This window comes from Rattus norvegicus, chromosome 10 (assembly GCF_021556685.1).
Source record: "Rattus norvegicus strain SHRSP/BbbUtx chromosome 10, alternate assembly SHRSP_T2T, whole genome shotgun sequence".
NCBI classification, from domain to species: domain Eukaryota; kingdom Metazoa; phylum Chordata; class Mammalia; order Rodentia; family Muridae; genus Rattus; species Rattus norvegicus.
The window spans coordinates 69,341,966-69,362,381 of NC_141543.1; the positions used below are offsets into that span (position 1 = coordinate 69,341,966).

Here is a 20,416-nt window from a genome sequence, read left to right on the forward strand (position 1 = left end):
GAACCCAAGGTCATGAGGGCACAGAAATAGAAGAACTGAGCCCACAGCTGTGAGCCGGCCAGGCTGTACTCAATGGAAACATGGCTCAGCAGTGTAAAACAATTTTATTACAAGTTAGTGTTTACTTCTCTCACTGAGGGTAAGCGACCAAGATTGCAGGTATGCAGTAGAGGACACATTCTTTCGTGCCAGAACCTGTGTTGCCCTTCAGGCTGACCGGTCACACGTCCCAGGTTAACAGAGCATACAGCCGGTGTGTGTTAGCAGCTTCCAGTCTGACCCTCATCCATGCCTTATGTTTACTTCCCCTTCCCCTGGGCTGCCTGTGATCAAAAAACCCATCCTGCCAGAACTACTTTAGGAGGGGACGGGGAAATCTCACAAGCCCTTACGGCCTTAGTTGCTTTCCGTGCAAAATTTCTTCTAGGGAGCTGCTGGCTCTGCTCTCCTCAGAGGCTACAAAGCCACAAAGTCCAGATCACTTCAGTATTAGTGTTTTCCTTAAACCAAGAAGAAATTTTCAGTTAAAAAGATGAATGCCCAACCTGGGACTCCTGCTGCTGTGCTTTTTCTCAGCCCAACAACTGGACAGCTCTGAGCAGCAGAAGTTATGAATGTCAGCACCACAGAGGCTAAAGAGGGTGTGAAGGTAAAGGGACAGCAGGCAGCAGGGAAACTGAACAGTAAGGGGCTTCTTGGGGCAGCTGAGAAAACAGATTGTAGCCTCACACTGTAACATTCCAAAATCTGTGGGAAAGGCTCAAAGCGAAAGCCTAAACTTGGCCAAAAAAATTGGGCTGTCATCTTTGTTCCAGTGAGGTCTGAAGAACTAGTAGCTGCTCATCACTAAGGTGACTGACCCAAGTATCTTAGAGCTATTTATACATTCAAGATTGTGATTAACATAACACGCCTGATTGTTAAGTCACAGTTCCCATTTCCCCTACTCTATCATGTCAGGTCAGATCCATGTGACAACCCAAGCCTGGGCTTGGCATCTGCCCATAAGCTCTAAGAGGTGAGCTATGTGTGCCCATGTGGCAATCGCAAGAGTGGTCAAGGGATGCAGCTGACTGTCTATCATCCCTTGAGCACTGTTGATGGCCACACACTTCCTTAGGCGTACAAACAGCCCCCTCCAGTGACAACATTCCTCTGGAAAGAATCCAGTTAAGACAGCCAATGCCAACAAAGAAACCAAAGGAAGAACTTACACCAGGTCTAGATCTTGGTACCTCCATGATCAGTGACCCAGAAGAAATGAAGGCCTTTTAAAGGCTTAGGCTGTCCTAGTTACTGTGGATTTGGAGAGTCATCACTAGGCAGAACCACCACCCAGAGCCAGAACAAACCGAGACATGGTGTCAGGGGCTGCACCACATCCTGGCCACTGCTAACAGCATGGAGCTCCAGGACTTTGCTGCTTCAGCCGATGGCTCCATGGCCTTCTGCTGCAGCTTGTTTCTGGCCTGCATCACAGCTTTTGGCTTGCTGGTGTGTGGGGACAGCATGTCTTAGAGCTGAGCATACCCAAGTATGAGGCTCAAACCAAAGTATCTTGTTAAATCTGAGTCAGTGATGTGACCCTGCAGTGTAGGGGTAAGATCTTTCCCCACAGGATGCTGTTAAAGCCATTTTCAACTTGGACATCCTTTCCTTCTTAGTATTCTTTGGGATGGCCAATCAGGCTGACAAGCCAAGGCTGGTCAGTTTAGTTACTTTTTTTCTTGAGACAAAGTCTCCCTAAACCAGGAACTTTAACTACCTAGCACAGGCTGGTCTCAAACTTGTGATCCTCCTGTCTTATCCTGTCCTTTAGATTCTGCAAGAGGAGATCAGTGTCAGAAAAAGCTTTGGGTCAAGGCAGAATAGATTTTCCTGAATGATAGACATACAAAGTGCTTTAAAGATGGGTCCTACGATATGGAAAAGGGTGGAGCAAGTATGTATATGTGTGCCCGTACTATGTGGGGTCCTAGCATCCTGCAGAGGTAACATGCTTAGTCCTAGCCTTTCCCTCAGACTAGTCATTTCTTACTCAGTGTGGCAATACCGGGGATTGAATCCAGGGCCTCACTCTTGCCAGGTAAGTACTCTACCACTGAGCTATGCCACTAGCCCTTCTTTTAAACTTTTATACTGAGGGTCTTGCTGTGTTGCCCAGGCTAGCCTAGAACTCGTGATCCTGCCTTAGCCTCTTCATAGCTGGGATTATAGGCATGGCTACCATGCTAACATCTAGATTTAAAAACAAACAAAATCCAGGTCATGGCAATGTTTAAACACCTTAGGGAAAAAAGGCTGCCTTTTCTGTTCAAATTTGGGTCCTCAGCACCACAAGCCTCCTTTCCCCTAGAACAAAGCTGTTCCCGTGCGCCTCAGCTGAGGAAATAAAGGAGCCCTTCAGAAGAAAGGGGCATGCAGCCAAGGGCCCGGGGAGTGTTCTTGGCAGGAGGTGGAACTCACCCTAGAGCATAAGTTGTTCCCTGTTGGCAGGAAGTGGGGTGGCATCTGGAAGTGCTGGGGGAGGGCCAGGCAAGATGATGATGTGGCCTTTCCTCTCCCTGCTTCCTGACCTCCCAAGCAGGACTGTTACCTGTACATATTAGAGCAGACTCCCAAGCTAGAGGAGCAGCATGGGGTGGCCAATGGGTATGTCCACAGGGTGGCAGACAGGACTTCCTGTGCCCTGATTTCCTAAGGGTCTCATTAGTCGCGATGAGCAGACTGATGGCCGAGTTGACGGTCGTCATAAGTACTATAGCGCTTGACGTGAATGCGACGGACACGGTCCCGTAATTCAAAGGTGTCCTCATCTTCACTGGGGGAAGCCTGGCTGCGGCTGCGGCTTGTGGCCTCCAGCAAGGAATTGTCAGGGACTCGAGGGGTCTCATAGAGCAGGACATTGAGTGTCTCCTCATAGATACGGGCCTCTGGGAATTCCACCTGGAGTGAAAAGACAGTGAGGTTTCATTTAGGGAGGGAACACCTAACGTAGGAGTCAGGTGGCTGCCCAGCTAACAAGGGAAGCATGAGGGGACATCAGAATATAGTTAACACCCTACAACATCCCACAAGTGAAGACTAGTATGCATGGTCATGTCTAGGTACAAACACAGTTCCATGGGCTAGGTGCCAGATCGAGCCTGTGATTCCTGGGCTGCAGTTTCTATATGTGTGAAGTGATACCAATAGCTACCTTTTTTGGTTTTGTTTTTTTTGAGCCAGGGTCTTTATAGTTCAAGCTGCCTCCAAATCAGAATCCTACCTTAGCCTTCTAAGCACTGTTTCCAGGTACACCAATCTGAGCTAACGCCTCTTAAAAATTATCATCAGGGGCTGGAGAGGTGGCTCCGAGGTTAGGGGCACTGACTCCTCTTCCAGAGGTCCTGAGTTCAATTCCCAGCAACCATCTGTAATGGGATGTGATGCCCTCTTCTGGGGTGTGTCTGAAGACAGTGACAATGTACTCACATAAATAAATAATTCTTAAAAAAAAATTAACATCATAGCAAGAAAGACATACATTCTTTAGCCCAGTGACAAGCCCAACACAGTAAATAAATACATAAGCAGCTGCTCAGCCAGGCTGGGGGATGCCCATCTATAACCCCTGCTACCTGGGAGGCGGAGGTCAAGAGAATGGAGAGTTTGAGCTAGCCCACCTAGTGAAATCCTGTCTCAAAAAAGGGATGGAGGAGCAGAGGATAGCTAGTGGGTAAAGGTGCTTGCTACCAATCCTGACAACTTGGGTTTGGTCCCAGAACCCAAATGGAGAGCTCTCCAAGCTGTCCTGCCTTTCACTCACTGCCATGACAGTGTATACCCACCAACACCAAGAAATGGAACAGCTCTGAGAAGTGGCCTCATTGCTCTTCTGACCTAGAATGGTTCCAGCCGGGCCTGTCTCCTATCTGGGGTGTGAGTGGTTAGGGAGGCACACAGAAGGGAGAGAGCGTCTAGGAAGAAGACAGGCTCTGCCCCCTCTGCTGCTGCTCAGAGCTGGATCCTGACTCCACCATCATAGCCCCTGGCCAACTCCTAGTCTTCCCCCCCCCCCCCTACACCCACTGCCCAAGAAGCCACCTGACATAAGCTGCCTTCCGACAACCCTCAGGAGACTGTAGCAGTGTGGGGCTAAGCTTCTTGGGTCTCAGTGCTTGAGGCCTTTACTTCCCATCAATTTCCAGATAATCTACTTGGCATTCCACCCAGTAAAAGCCTGCTGTCTCCAAGTACATACTCTAGGGAGTACACAGAAAGGGAGGAGCTGAGTCTACGCAAACTGTCCCCTATCAAGTAATTCCCTCGCTTAACTATAGTAGACTATGCCTGCAACCCTAGTACTAGTGGGTGGAGGCAGGAGGAATGCCATGTATTTGTAGCCAAGTAGCCTATGTAGTAAGTCCCGCCTGAGCTTCAGAGACCCTGTTTCAAAAATAAAGAATTAAAATAAATAAGTAAATAAAATTACAAACAAGTAAGAGGTTCATCCAGCACTGTGATTCACTTCATCGGCTAAGGAAGCCAGCTGCCCAGGAACACCAGGCTCGCCCGGCTGCAGAAGCAGTGTGTAAGTAGAAAGCACACCACACTGTTGCTCCCGAGTTGTGCCTTGCCATGTATTGGCTGCTCAGACTCTCATTGCCCATGTCTGCAAGCAGGGGAACAGACCAATGCGGTTTAAATGGTCTCCCAGGCATCTGAGAAAAGCTGGGACTAGAACTACAACCTGAGTTGCGACAACTTCAAATACCTGTCCTTCCACAGCACCAGAAAGTTCCTTGCTGCTCAGTGGGCTTCTTCCTCAGCAGCTGCTGACAGTTTCTGACCATCTTCAAAACACTCTGTCTGGACTCTGTCCTACCTGGCACCATCGTACCATATTTGGTAAAGTACGTGTGGCCCTTCTGTTGCTGTGGGCAGGGTACACTGGGGCAGTGCAGTTCTCCATTGTGGAGTCTGTGTGATCTGTGCCCTGGCAGAGTAACGCCCATACGTACCTTGGTCTGCTTCTTCTCTGTGGCATACACAATGGAGGTGCAGCACACTTCTGCCAGCTTACGACCCTGGCCATAGAAAGACCAGCAGCAGATCTCGTCACCGATGACGTCCTTGATGAAGAGCACGCGACCATTGAAGCGCAGGGACAGCTTGTCAAACAGTTCAATGTTTTTCAGTAGGTGATCATCAGAGTTGCTGAAAAAACCAGAAGGTCAGCAGGCCTAGAATGAGGTTCCAGCTCAAGGGTGCTGGCTGCTGGGAAGGGCTGGGCTCCCTGTTCCCTGCTCCTGTTGTGTTGAAATGAAGATAAGGCTGACAGACAGGGACTGGGGCCCGTGAGGGAAAGGGGTGGAGCTGGAGCTGGCCCTCAGTTACAGCAGAGAGCATTAAGGGAAAGAAGTGACCTCTCCTTAAGCCTGGAAGAAAGGGTCCCTCACTACGACTTCGGCAGTGCCATGGGGTGATGTATTGTCCATCAGGGACCAGGAGAGTCTAGAACCAAGCCCAGCCACCTGGATCTACCTAACCAGGGCACAGTGAGACGCACATGTGCCAAGAGGACTCAGCTCATACCTTCCTAGCATCCCTCTTTACTCTCTAAGATCCTGGCTAGCCATATGTATTATAAAGTTGGTCATGATCCATCTGGTACCTGAGACAATAGAGATGATAATTCCTGGCATGCTCTTGATATGACACAGGCATGTTTCACGTTTTAACATCTACATCCCAACCAGGCCATGTAATAAACCCCAAATGTCTCTACCCTGAGCTCCCTCGTATACCTGTTCATTCCCTTTCCAAAGGTGGTTTCAAACCCAGCCCCATGATGTGTGTTGGGGACCTGTGACATCCCTCAGGTCTGTTGTGCCGTGCCCACTGTGGGTGCTCAGCCCTGAAACTGCCTCTGCCACCCTTCGCAGGGCCCAGCAAAGGCGCCCGCCATACCTGGTGTACGAGTACTTGTTATTGCTCCTGTTGTACAGCAGCTTCACCACCGGCTGTGAGGGAAGGAAAAGTCGTAAGGGTCAGGCCAGGAGCCTGGTGTCCCCAGGCCAAGACCCTCAGGGTACCCAGTACCTTTGTGGAGGATTCAATGAGCCTGTCCTCCTCCCTCAGGGATGTGATGATGGGGATGTTGCACACAGGCTGGTAGGAGTCTTTCTTGTCCTGGGTGACACACAGAGCAGAGAGCTGCCTTTAGGACTTTGTGCTAGCCAAGCTTAGCCAGGTACATCCCAGGCCTCTGCCAGTCACCCCTGCCTGGTAAGGAGGTACCAGACAGTTCATGACGTTCTTGGAAATAGATACTGACATTCTCACTGTCAGAAATCTGAAGCTGCTATGTAGGCAAATGAATTAGAGGCACAGCTGGCTCGGGCTGCCAGGCATGAATCCCTAGCAGCTGGGCCTGGGCCTGGGCAGCTCCCCATTGTTCTGATTGGGTTTGCACTCATCAACCTCATTTCCAACACAGCTCCCCAGGAGCCAAGCCTCGTGTCCCCAGAAGGGCAACTCCCGCCCTCATCAAATCACCTGACACTCCCATACCTGCAGGGCGGCCTGGCACAAGCTCACCAGCCCTTGAATGAGGTAATATTTTGCTTCAGCCATCAATTCCTGGATTTCTTGCCGGCTTTGAGGGAGGGTGACGGTGTCATCTCGGAGGTAATTCAAGATGGTGCCAAAGTGCTTTCCACAACGGTCTATGAGGATCCAGCCTAGGGATTTAGAGGGGTCCCACAGGATTACTGTTTGTTTCCAGCTGTGTCAGCGCTGGCAAAGGCCACCTGAGAGAGGCAGGCAGGCAGCAGGATGCAAGGAAAGGAAGTGTGCGAGCAGAGTCCAGAGCCCAGGCCCAGTGGCTCAGAGACTCTAGGTCTCTAGACAGTGCTGCTCTTCCCTATTCTGAGTTCGGGAACTGCTATATTCAGGGCTCTGTGGAGGATTGGATGTCTAATGTCGGGGCTACTCGCGCCACTCTGGTGATACAGAAACAACCAGTCTCTACTTACCTTTTGGCCCCGCCCTGGTTCTATTTGGATATAAATACACCTATCAGCTTCGACACCGTTATTCCAGTTAGCCTCAAGTTTGAGCTTGACCGGTCTCAAACTCCAGAGTGCCGGGATTACAAGCAAGTGCCAGGATTCCAAGATTCAATTTTATTATTTATTTATTTACTTATTTATTAAGACAAGGTTTCATGTAGCCCAGGCTGGCTTCAGGTTCATTAAGCAGTGGAGGCTGGCCTCAAATTTCTGATACTCCTGTTCCCACCTCCACGTTCTAGGGTTACAGATGTAACCACAACCAACATGAGTATGATACATAAACATACAGCACTTTATGTACAATTTTAAGGAATTCTGAAGCTCTGTTAAGACTTGTATGGGGCTGGAGAGATGGCTCAGTGGTTAAGAGCACTGACTGCTCTTCCAGAGATCCTGAGTTCAATCCCCAGCAGCCACATGGTGGCTCACAACCATCTGTAATGAGATCTGATGCCCTCTTCTGGTGTGTCTGAAGACAGCTACAGTGTACTTATATATAATAAATAAATAAATCTTTAAAAAAAAAACTTGTATGAAGTGAGGAGGAAAAGATAGATATCCTAGATCTCCTGGGCTCAAGCCCAACCTGGAGTCCTCCCAGCATGCCCCCTTCCTGCTCTCCCTTACCCAGCATGCCCCCTTCCTGCTCTCCCTTACCCAGCATGCCTCCTTCCTGCTCTCCCTTACCCAGCATGACTCCTTCCTGCCCTCCCTTATCCAGCATGGCCCCTTCCTGCCCTCCCTTACCCAGCATGCCCCCTTCCTGCCCTCCCTTACCCAGCATGCCCCCTTCCTGCCCTCCCTTACCCAGCATGCCCCCTTCCTGCCCTCCCTTACCCAGCATGCCCCCTTCCTGCCCTCCCTTATCCAGCATGCCCCCTTCCTGCCCTCCCTTACCCAGCATGCCCGATGCAATGCCTCACCTTCTTTGTCGGTCAGCACTTCCATCCGCCCACTGAACATGGCCTTGAGCATTGTGTCGTGCCGGGTGAGAGCCCGCACCGTGGTGTAGTGCAGGGAGCCCCCCACATTGAGCTGCACGTACTTGTTACCCAGCCCACCTCCTTTGAAGCCACTTATCTTGGGCTTGGCTCCTGAGGCTGGGCACAGACAGGTGTCCCCTGACATCTCCCGCTGCAGGTAGATTACCACACGGCAGGAGGTAGGCTTGGAAGGCTCTGCCGTGGTGGAAGTGGTCACAAATGAGTGTCCCGCAGAGGCCAGGGCCTCATACTCTCAGTGCTGCAAGCAAAAGGTAGAGAGAACACTGAAGTCAGCAGAGTAGAGGTCACAAGGGGGGAGGGACATAAGTAGGAACTCTGACACCTTTTACTTCCTAGATAAGCCCTTCCTCAGGGTATTGGTTAGACTCTTGTCAATTTGACACAAACTAGCGTCATCTGGGAGGAGACCCTTGATTGAGAAAATGCCTCTATCATACTGGCCTGGAAGCAAGTCTCTGGGAGCATTTTCTTGATTAATCATTGATGAGGGATGGGGGTGGGCAAAGATAGTCCTGGGTGGCGTAAGAAGGAATGCTGGCAAACCAGTAAGCAGCATCCCTCTGGCCCCGGCTTCAGTTCCTACCCCGAGATTCCTGTCGCCAGGTTCCTTTCCCCACTTCCCAGGTCTCAAGGATGACCTGGGAAGTGTCAGCCAAATAAACAGTGTTTTACTACACCAATGGAATGCAAACTAGGACACTGGGCAACAGAAGAGTGGCCTAGCGGTTCTCACCCTACCAGGAGCCAGATCTGGTAGCACAGTCTCCCTGGTCATCTCACCAGCTCCCCTAATATCAGCCCTGCTCTCCCTGCATAGGAAAACCCTGAAAACCAGCTGAGGTCAGATGAGCAGATCTCCCTGGGATCTACCAGAAGGGATCCAGAAAATGTTTTTCCAAGATTCCCAGGAGTCCAGACTTCCAGACTAACCAACTGGGAATCTAGCCAGCCTAGGAGTTTCCCAGGAGCCAGGGGACAGGATGCACTTCCTGTCTCAGGAGTGGCCTCCTCCAGGATTCAGGTTACCATTAGTCGAAGGAAGCCAGGATCCAGGAAGGAAAATGAGTGTGGTCCTGAGAGAGCTTGGAAAGGGCGGGCTGTAGAGGCAGCCAGCCAGGGAGTGGGCAGGAGTTACCTGAGCTCCCACCCGGTTTCCTGACCTTCCCCCTTCACGGCACCAGCCGTGCCCCAAGTTCCTGTAATTGTCACCATTTTTCAAGGCAGAACAGAGATGGCTATTTTGCTGCTTTTCCCCAAGAGCCCTTTTTCTTCCTTCCCACCAAGAATGGGGAAAACAGACATGATGACCTTAAAAATGAGTAAACTCAAAAATGAAAGGAAAACACAAACAGTTCAGAGGCCTGAGAAATGGCTAAAGGAAAAGTTGGTTCTTCCTCCTGGTTTGCTTTCAGTTTTTTCCTTTTTTGGTTTTTTAAGACCGGGCTTTCTGTGTAGCCCTGGCTGTCCTGGAACTCACTCTGTAGCCCAGGCTGGCCTCAAACTCACAAAGATCCACCTACCTCTGCCTCCTGAGTACTGAGATTAAAGGCATGTACTGCCCACATAAGATCTTCCTCTGTTTCTGTTGTTGCTATTTGTATTCTAAATTCTAAACCTGTAGATTATAGATTGAAAGAAGTCGGGCTGAAGATGGCTCAGTGGTTAGGAGAACTGACCGTTCTTCCAGAGGTCTTGAGTTCAAATCCCAGCAACCACATGGTGGCTCACAACCATCTGTAATGAGATCTGATGCCCTCTTCTGGTGTGTCTGAAGATACCTACAATGTACTTATATATAATAAATAAATACATCTTTAAAAAAAGAAAGAAGTCTAAATGTAAAAATACGTTAAGTCCTAGCTGGGCGCGGTGGTGCGCGCCTTTAGACCCAGCACCAGGGAAGCAGAGGCAGACAGATCTCTGAGTTCCAGGTTAGCCTAATCTATAGAGTTCCCGGACAGCCAAAGTTACATAGTGAGACTCTGTCTCCAAAATCCAAAAATAAAATAAAATAAAATAAACAAAAGCAGGGTATGGTAGTGAATGCCTGTGTTTAATCCCAGCACTTGTGAGGCAGAGCAGGTAAATCCCTTAAATTGAGGCCAGCCTGGTCACGGGGAGTTCCAGGACAGTTACACATCTGTCCAAAATGAACACATCTCTATCAAAAATGAACAAAAGGTTGCATTTTTACTGAAAGTATACAGACTCACTGTGGTTACCATCCCTAAACAGCACAGTGTAACAACTATTTGTATAGCATTATGTGTCATACTTCACACGTTTCCGTAGTATTAGTATTATTAAATAAGCCAGAGGTGATAGAAGGAATTCAGGAGGGCATGCATGGATTATATGTAAATATGACAACATTTAATGTAAAGGACTTGAGCATTCTCAGATTTTAGTATTTGTGAAAAAACTAAAGTAAATGCCACACAGATATGGAGGGATAACTGGATGATGGTGGTGGTGGTGGTGGCGATTTTTTGAGATGTCTATGATGTAGCATTGGCTGTTCTAGACCTTGATATATACACTAGGCTGATCTCACAGAGATCCACCTGCCTCTGCCTCCCGAGTGCTGCCATTAAATGACAATGCCGCTGCTCCTCGCTGAAATATTTTGGCATATCCAAACTACCACAAACCAGGCCAAGGACGGTGGCTCGCGCCTATAATCTGGCACTTGGAAGGCTGAGGCAGAGACCCCGTCACAAGGTTAAAAAAAGAAAGAAGACTACATTGTACCTCGACTGGTAGAATGCTTGGCTAGCACATGTGAGCTCTGGATTTGATTGGTTCCCAGCAGCATATGAACTGACTATGATGGTGAAGGCCCAGGCCTGTAACCCAGGACATAGGCTGGCGGAGGCAGAAGACCAGGAGTTCCTCAGATACCTGGAGACTGGGACCAGCCTGGGATACAAGTGACTCTGCCCAAAAAACCAACCAGCCAACCAATCCTAATTATCATTAGGTCCTACTTGGTTCTCAGGCGTGCACCTCTGTAATACCAGCACCCCAAGTCCAAGGCCTGCCTGGAAAACAGAATGAGACAGAAGCCAGCCTGGGCCAGATAGCATGGTCTCTGTCTTTAAAACACAAAAAGAATATAGTAGTAATAAAACGTCACATATTGAACAAATGCCTCAGCTGTTAGAAGCACCAGCCGCTCTTCCACAGGACCTGGGTTCAATTCCCAGATCCACATAGCAGCTCACAACCATTTGTAACATCAGTTTCAGAGGAGAACAGGGGATCTGATGACGTATTATGGCCTTTATGGGGACTGCACATGTGGCATACAGATATCATGGAGGCAAAACACCCATATACATAAGATTTAAAAAAGCGGATCTAGGGGTTGGGGATTTAGTTCAGTGGTAGAGTGCTTGCCTAGCAAGCGCAAGGCCCTGGGTTCGGTCCTCAGCTCCGGAAAAAAAAAAAAAAAAAAAAAGCGGATCTTTAAAAAAATTAAAATAGGGCTGGAGAGATGGCTCAGTGGTTAAGAGCACTGACTGCTCTTCCAAAGGTTCTGAGTTCAAATCCCAGCAACCACATGGTGGCTCACAACCATCTGTAATAAGATCTGATGCCCTCTTCTGGTGTGTCTGAAGACAGCTACAGTGTACTTATATATAAAATCAATAAATAAATCTTTTAAAAAAATTAAAAATAAACCAGGCGTATGGCATACACCTTTAATCCCAGCACTTGGGAGCCAGAGGCAGGCTCTGGGAGTTCAAAACCGTCTTGATCTACAAAGCAAATCCAGGACAGCCAGGGCTCCATAGAGACACTGTCTCAAAAAAACCAAAAATAAATAAATAAATAAATAAATAAATAAATAAATAAATAAATCACTAAAATCCATTCACCAAAGAAAAAGTATCATAGTTTAATTCACTTCATGCTTAGCTTTGTGGTACTGAGTTTTATAGGCGTTGGGTATATATATTTTATCTCACTTAATTCACTTGACAATAAAACTATTTGGAACCTGTTATAGTAAGCAGTAGGAACCATATAAATACACCGTTTTTGCTTCAAGGAAGTCAAAAAACACCATAATGTTCATAAGACTTGCTGTTTTGAGACAGGGTCTCTTGTAGCCCAGTCTGGCCTCCAGCTTACTGAGAACACTGACTGCATTTCTGATCTTCCGGCTTCCATCTCCCGAGTGCTGGGGTTTTAGCCATGTGCCTACTTTATATGGTGCTGAGGACCAAATCCAGGATTTCATGCATGCTAAGCAAACACTACATCCTCAGCCCAACAAGAAAAAAAAAAAAGCATTTATTATGGTCCTACTGTGTCAGGCACTGAGATTAGAAAGGAAGAAGAAATACAGAAGAGTTCTACCCTCATGAACCCCACATTCCAGCGGAAGAAGACAGACTAGTTGGGTGTGGTGGCACATGCCTTTGATCCCAGCATTGGAAGTTCCAGGCTACATAGAGATCCTACCTCAGACAAAAACAGACCAGAAGATACACTATAAATGAGGGAACAAAGTGGCGGACAGTTATAGAGGCCATCAATGTCACTGAGAATACAGGAATCTCATGAGAACGGTCAGGTTGAGGCTTGAGACCAATTGAAGATGACGTTTCAGCCAAGGTCCAAGAAGTAGAGTCTAGGCAGCAAGAGCAAAGCTCCTATCTAAGCAGGTTTTAGAGGCTGAAGAAATTGCTCAGAGGATAAGAACCTGTGTGTATTCCTCTTGCAATAGACCCTGGTACGGTTCCCAGCACCCAAATCAATACTCTGTCCTGTTTCAAGGGAATCTGATACCCTCTTCTGGGTACTGCTGCATGCACGCACACAGTACTCATATATACACTCAGGCACACACACGTACAAACACATTTTAAAAAGCGAAACAAGTTTTATGGGGCTGGAGAGATGGCTCAGGAGTTAGGTGTACTGGCTGCTCTTCCAGGATCTAGGTTCAATTCCTAGCATTCCTAGATGGTGGCTCACAACCATCTTTAAGTCCAGTTCTAGAAGTTCTGATGCCCTCTTCTGGTCAGTGTGGGCTCCAGGCACACACGTGGTGTACAGACACACATGCAGCCAAAAGTCACCGCACACATAAATTACTCAAAAGGTACAAGTTTTGGGGACAGTAGTGACATGGTAGCTAGTATACAACAAAAAGGGGGAAGACGGTCTGATGGAAAGCCAGAGAAAGCAAGTATTACATGACAGGAAGAGCCGGGGGTTATGGGAATTGCAGCGACTTTGGGAACCTGGGAGGCTCTTAGCAGGGAAGAGATGTGATCTGATTTATAGTTTCCGAGGACAACTTGATGCTGTGTGGAGTGCAAAGGCACATGAAAGGAAGTGGGAAGACCGGAGGGAGGAGTGGTCCAGGCAATTGATGACAAAGGCTTAGACCGCAGCAGCAATGCTGGAGACAGAAATGACCTCAAAACCCAAAGCGGAACCAACCTCTTTAAACCCCAGAACACTCAGTCGTTTACTGTTACTCCTCATGTCTTACAGGTAAAACCCAGAACACTGGTCCTCAAACAAGAAAGGCACTCTTAAGTATTCAATATAGATCAGCTTGTTAAACTAAAACTGACCCTGAAAAGATTTTGGTATGTCCCTGGGGTGGGGGCTGTCTGGGGAAGGATAGGGTGGTGCTATATTAAGTAGCACATCCTTTTTATGGCTTCTTATTTGCTTCAGTGATGGAATATGAGCTCCGGGTAACTGACAGTAACACTAGAATGCTAGAATGGTGAGCGACTGCTTTACCTCAAAGGAGGAAAAAACATTCACCCCCTTAACAAGTGTTAGCAAGTTCCTCACATATTTTGTGTCCAATCCCCATTTCCGCAGAATCAAGAAGCACATAAACACGTTCTGCCAAATCAAAGAAACTCGGTGAACTAGGTTTGCCAATTGAGGAAATCAAATCCGGAGCTAATCTATTCTTTTCCTACAAAGCAGCCACTTTGAGTCCTAGATGACGTCAGACCAGATTCCACCCAGACCAATGAGTTCCAAGAGTCCAATGGCAGGTGACGCCCTAGAAAGAAATTTCTGAGAGGATGAAGTTTCCACTGATACTCTCAGCGCTCTTTCCTCTAGACTTCGCCTGTGGATAGAGGGGTAATCCTGGGGTTGGGGACGTACAGGTGTCTCTATGGGAACCTAATGCGAAGCCAAGCAGAACAAAGGGCAAACGATCGCGGTAGTCTTTAGAGGTCCTAAAGGAAGAAAGGTACGGCGAGAAGGTGGGAGAGTTGATTTTGGCTAGAAAGTTCAGAAATCGTGGAAGCGACACTTATGTTTCACCCAAAGGATCTCCTGTGGAAATGGAGAAATATCCCTTGTCTTTCGTGGCAGTGTAGGCTGCTCTCCCCGCCACACCCCTCCTCTTCTGATAAAACTGAGATCCTCCCTAGAAGACCAGAACTTCAACCCCGCGCGCCGTCCCGTGCCTTTTGCCCAAGACTCGGCAGAGCCTATCCTTCCCCTTTGCACCCGCACGTCTAGCTCTCACCGTCCGCGGGGGCGCCTTTCCTCTCAGCCAAGTGGCAAGCGAACTCCGTGCGGCCTCTGGCCTGTAGCTAGCTATCTGCAATCTCGGCTGTGAGCTCACATCCTGCGCCCGCCGACTTCGGAGTTACAGCCCAACCCTGCATATCGGGGAAACAGACTACAAGACCCGGCATGCACAGCGCGCGACTGGACATTGAAGTAGAAAACTCTCAGAAGTTTGACTACTTTTTACTTCCGGGTTTGGGAACAATCTACTTCCGGTGTCATAGTCTCCCCCCACACACACATCCCGCCCCCGGCGCAAAGGCTTCTGGACCTAGTGGGGAGTTATTTCTCTCGTGTTGCCTCTATTTCCCAGCAAACACCTCGGGGAGGGCGGATAGTAGTGCTTCTGGTCTTGGGAGTGACGTGTGGTTTATAGGTCCAGTATCCGTGGCAGCCGCCGATTGCAGTTACTGAAGAGAAGCTTCTACCGACAGTCGTCTGGGCCGCAGCGCGCTGTCGAGACGGCTCGGCAGGTAAGTCGTGAGGGGACTTGGAGGACTTGGGGCGAGAGGAGGCCGATGTGACGCGGCGCTGCATATTCGCAGGCCCGGGTTTAAAGCGGCGGTTTCCACACCTCGGAATTTTTAGGGAGCGGGTTTACACTCAGCTCAGCCCGAGAGCGTTGCTCCCTCGAAATCACCGGGAAACCGAGGTTCAGATATTCTGCGCCATTTGTCCAGTCCTTTCTTACTATGGCTGCGCCTTCACACCTCACAGCTCCAACTATCGCAATGCCAGCGGACCTGGGAGAGCCAGGGGGCGTAGAGCCAAGCACAGCCCCTCATGTTTAGGAAACTCAATCCCAGGACCCTGGAACTTATTTGTCGTGGGGGTTAGGGGTGGGGTGGGGATCTGATAGTCCGCTGTGTACCATTTCCCTGCAACGCTTTCTTACCCATCTCCTTAAACTGTCCTTTCCAGCCATACACTCGGTCCAATCCAGATTCGTGGCAGTCGTGTTTGGCTCTTTTCACTTTTCTCCCAAGTGCTGCTTTAAGCATTAATACATTCTGTCAATTCAGACAACATCTGATCTCTGAACTCCCGTTCGGCTTCAAGTCTTTTCTTCTGTTACAGCCTACTGTTTCCACATTAATTCATTCATTCTGCAAACATTATCAGAGTGCCGCTCACCTGCAGGCAGCCTGCTTAGAGATGCTAGGCTCACAGTGAGAAATCTGGAAGGCACGCCTGTGCTGCTCTTTCCTGTTTCCTCCGTTCGGCCAAGAGTGATCTTTCCAATCTGATTGATAAGCACTACTGGAATCCACTGCTAGCTGTTACCATTATAAAAAAAAAATCCAAGTTCATTTCTGGAGCTTTCGAAGCATTTAGTCATCCAGCTATAGCTAATTGTCCCATTGCTCCCTCTTGCTGTTTTGATCCCAGGACCCTTTGTGTCAAATTCTTATAGCCTCGGGATGCTCCCATATGCTTTTCCCTGTGCCTGGAATGTGCCTCTCCCTTCTCTTAGAAGATTTTTTTGGACATGTTTAGGTCTCAGATTGTTTTTACTGAAGGCTTTTGTTGACCTCTCTGCACACTTGAGTTATGTTCTCCTGTAGAATCCTGACAGCACTGAGTGCTGTTCATACTTTGATCACAGTTTGTGTTTATTTGCTTACATCTGCCTGGAGATACTGTGTTCACTCTGTCCTTGGAGCTGAGAGTCAACAGGTTTTTGTTTTTTGTTTTTAATAAATGCATGCTAACTCAGAAGGTGATAGAAATTCAAACTAGTGTTTGCACTCTCATATGGACTATTCCATAGTCCCTGGTAGCTCTTAAATACTCAAACTGTTTTCCCAAATAGAACAACAACTGAAGACTTTTTTTTTTAAGCACAGGATAACCTGGAACTCAATATGCAGCCCAGGTTGGTCCTAAATGTGTGTCAGTCTTCCTCTGCCACAGTGAGTCACTAGGATTAAAGTTGTGCATGACCATAGCTAGCTTTTAACTCTTAATTTTTAAGTTCATCCAGATTTTTTTTTGTTTGGTTTTGCTTTTTTCTGTCATTTTAGGCCATTCATTTGAAAAGCCCTTCTGGGAACTTGAACAGGGATTTATGACTACACTTGGGGCTTGCATCTTAGGCCAGTTGCATCCAAGTGAACTGCTGTTGTCTTTTCTCCTTGCTTAGTGATATTTCTGTAACATCACTTAATGCAATATAGTCCTTCAGGTTTACATGTCTGTTTTCCTCCAGCTAAACTGTGCTGCTCCAGGGCAGGCACCATGCTGCATTCATCTTTACACCCCAGCATCTAGCAGTGTCGGCATGTAGTAGGCACTCAAGAAATGTATGCTGAATGAACGATGCCTGTGACAAGCAACTGGACTTTATTCTTTCCTGACCCTTGCTCCTATGACATACCTCCTGATTGACACTATCACCCCTTCAAAGCAGAACTTCTCTAGGGAGCCTGGAAGGGAAACAGGTGAGGTCGAGAGGTGGAGGCAGAGGGGTTGGGGAGTATGAAGAGGACTGGCGCTGGCTGGGGTGGAGCTTGGATTATCTTGGATGTCTGGGGTGACATTCAGGTTGGGACTTGTTCCTCTGCAGCTATGGCCAAGGACATCTTGGGTGAGGCAGGGCTGCACTTCGATGAGCTGAACAAGCTTCGGGTGTTGGACCCAGAGGTTACCCAGCAGACCACAGAGCTCAAGGAAGAGTGCAAGGACTTTGTGGACAGTGAGTATCATTTGGAGCCACGGTGTCATTCTGCTTTGAGCAGTTTCTTTTTTTTTTTTTTTTTTAAAGATTTATTTATTATATATAAGTACACTGTAGCTGTCTTCGGACACACCAGAAGAGGGCACCAGATCTCATTTCAGATGGTTGTGAGCCACCATGTGGTTGCTGGGATTTGAACTCAGGACCTCTGGAAGAGCAGTCAGTGCTCTTAACCACTGAGCCATCTCTCCAGCCCTTGAGCAGTTTCATTATCTGACCTTGACTATTGCTCTTGGGTCTGCCAGAACGAAGTTGATTGCTCCCTGAATTGAGCCTGGTCTCTGGATTCCCAAGTGTACCCAACCTTCTCTGCTTGCCCTCTTAGACTGCCATGGAGTCCCACATTTGATGCCAAGCAACTGTTTTAGACAGGGGTTGGGGGTATGTGTTTTTAGATGTGCTGTGATTTTTTTTCTTTCTTTTAGCAACCTTAAAATTCATGTTCAAGGGGCTGGAGAGATGGCTCAGTGGTTAAGCACTAACTGCTCTTTCAGAGGTCCTGAGTTCAATTCCCAGCAACCACATGGTGGCTCATAACCATCTATAATGGGATCTGATGCCCTTTTCTGGTGTGTGTGAAGACAGAGACCATGTACTCACATATATAAAATAAATATATCTTTTAAAAAATTCATGTTAGGGGGTTGGGGATTTAGCTCAGTGGTAGAGCGCTTGCCTAGGAAGCGCAAGGCCCTGGGTTCGGTTCCCAGCTCTGAAAAAAAGAACCAAAAAAAAAAAAAATTCATGTTAATGAATTATGACTTGGAGGTGGGAGGTGAAATTATATATACTGTGATGTTATTTTTATGTGAGTTAGAGATGGGGACTGAAGTCCTATAGGAGCAGCTCAGCACAGTGCTGATCTCTGGGTTACTGATCTCCAAGAAGCCACCTTTCCTAGCTGCTAAGCCAGCCCAGTACCAGTGGGAATAGCCAGATTTAGCTACAGTAAGGGAATTTCTTTCCTTTTTTCAAGACAAGGCCTCACTATGTATGTTGTAGGTTGGGCTCAAACTCATGATTCTCCTAACTTAGCCTTCCTAATGCTGGGGTTCCAGGTCAGTGTCATATACTCAGCTGAAGTAAGAGATTTCTGGGCCATGTTTTCACCACAGGTTGCTTAATGTCTGTTCCCAGTTTAGTAGTTGCTGCATACTGTGGCCTTCTCTGGACTTATTTGCATAAAATAAAACAGGTCTAGCATGCCAAGAGCATTGGAAAAGCAAGTGGGAAATGGGGCAACTAAATGACATGGTTACAGGCAGGAACTCTCACACCACCTTTTACTGAAACTTGGTGTTGAGTCTAGAGTCTGCACTTGTGTTCCGAGAGTCCTTTCTGAGAAAGGGAGGGTTGGGTCCACACTGCAGCCTATGTTCAAAGTCTAGCCCTGGCACCCATCCTGCCATAGACCGGGTGGTGGGAGACTTAGGCTAGTGGGTGTCAGACGGCTGGGACACGATTTAGAAGGGCAGTTAGCTCCACCTCCCTACTTCCAAGGGTGCTAACAAGAGTGGTTTGTTCTTTTCCTCAAAGAAATTGGCCAGTTTCAGAAAATCGTTGGTGGTCTGATTGAGCTTGTTGATCAGCTTGCCAAAGAAGCAGAGAACGAGAAAATGAAGGTGAGATCAGCAGTTGGCCCTGACCAGAAACCCTGCGCATTGTAGGGTCGGTGGACTCATCTAGTTAAAACAGGCATTTAATAAGAGATGCTGGCCAGGTCGGTGTGGTGAACTTATACGCCAGTATTTTTTAAAGACTTTCAGTGTGAATGTTTGTGTGTGCACATACCTGTGTGCATCAGCATCTAGAGGCCAGGTGTTAGATCCTCTGAAACTAGAATTAGAAATTGTGAGCTGCCATGTGAGTGTTGGGAATTGAACCGAGGTCCTCTGGAAGTACAGATACTGCTTTTAATGAGTGAGCCCTCTCTCCAGCCCACCAGTACATGCTTGTCATTGCTCCCTTTGATCGTCATGGTACCACTTCTTTTAAAAATGAAGACGCGGAGGATTACCTGGGAGAGATGCCTTGGTAAAAGGCCCAAGACTAAATGATGCCTCCCAGTAGGCCACTGCATACACTTACAGACCTGACTACTTGTGCCATTTAGTACCAGGTATGTTGGGATCAGTAGGTTAATAGGTGAGTTTAAAACCATGCCTTCTTCGGTAATGTTTCTTAGGCCATTGGTGCTCGAAACTTGCTGAAATCCATAGCGAAGCAGAGAGAAGCCCAGCAACAGCAACTGCAGGCACTGATAGCAGAAAAGAAGATGCAGCTAGAAAGGTAAGCGGCCATGATCACCTCAGACTCTTTTTCCTTCTCTGCCACCTTGGCTTTCCTCACCATCTTTCTGTGTAGAGCATTTCACTGGGTGTTAAGACTTTAAAATTTGATAGTGTGGGGACTTGGTTAATTCCAAATGGCCTCCCGTAGTGTGAGCACTGGTTCTTAGAACTAGGCCTGAGGCCACCTCCCATGCCTTCCCCTAGGGCTAGAGGTTTTGCAGGTGGTCTTAAATAGGGCTGTTTGACTCTTGCCCTGCCTTCATTCTCAACTCATGGTTTCTTACAGCTGTTTAAAGCTCTATACTCTCAAAAAATTGTGTTTTTCATTCTTTTCAGGGCTTCTAACAATTTTGTTTTTCAGGTATCGGGTTGAATATGAAGCTTTGTGTAAAGTAGAAGCAGAACAAAATGAATTTATTGACCAATTTATTTTTCAGAAATGAACTGAAAATTTCAGTTTTATAGCAGGAAGGCAAAAAAAAAAAAAAAAAAAAAAAGAAAAGAAAAAAAAGAAAGAAAAAAAGCACCTCAACCAAAAAACAAAGACCAAACCTCTACCATTCCAGTGATTTGATGTATGTCACGGCAGTGCTCCAGGGGCAGCTGGTAAACTGTGCAGCCACTGCTAGTGGCCAAGCAGCACAGGGCCTTACTCTTCTCAGCACAAACTAAGTGTCTGTAAATGCTGATCCACTTTTTTGGGAGAGGTGGTTAAATTCACAAGGAAAAGCAATAAATACCAAATAAATACTTTCTTCTGTG

The 20,416-nt window shown here is 47.7% G+C and overlaps 2 protein-coding genes across 4 annotated transcripts; one reads left to right on the top strand and one right to left on the bottom strand.

Moving 5' to 3' along the window:
• Positions 1 to 85: 85 nt before the first annotated feature.
• Positions 86 to 14,752, bottom strand: Tnfaip1 (TNF alpha induced protein 1). Its single transcript, NM_182950.4, is given in 7 exon segments — positions 86 to 2,946; positions 5,004 to 5,199; positions 5,953 to 6,005; positions 6,085 to 6,174; positions 6,556 to 6,725; positions 7,982 to 8,300; positions 14,583 to 14,752. Coding segments are annotated over 6 exon segments (951 nt in total). The 5' UTR covers positions 8,187 to 8,300; positions 14,583 to 14,752; the 3' UTR covers positions 86 to 2,709.
• A 166-nt stretch (positions 14,753 to 14,918) lies between these two features.
• Positions 14,919 to 20,409, top strand: Ift20 (intraflagellar transport 20). Of its 3 annotated transcripts, NM_001105815.1 has the most exon segments (6): positions 14,919 to 15,099; positions 16,836 to 17,067; positions 17,193 to 17,321; positions 18,900 to 18,985; positions 19,549 to 19,652; positions 20,016 to 20,407. In NM_001105815.1, coding segments are annotated over 5 exon segments (474 nt in total). In that variant the 5' UTR covers positions 14,919 to 15,099; positions 16,836 to 16,994; the 3' UTR covers positions 20,098 to 20,407.
• Positions 20,410 to 20,416: the final 7 nt, after the last annotated feature.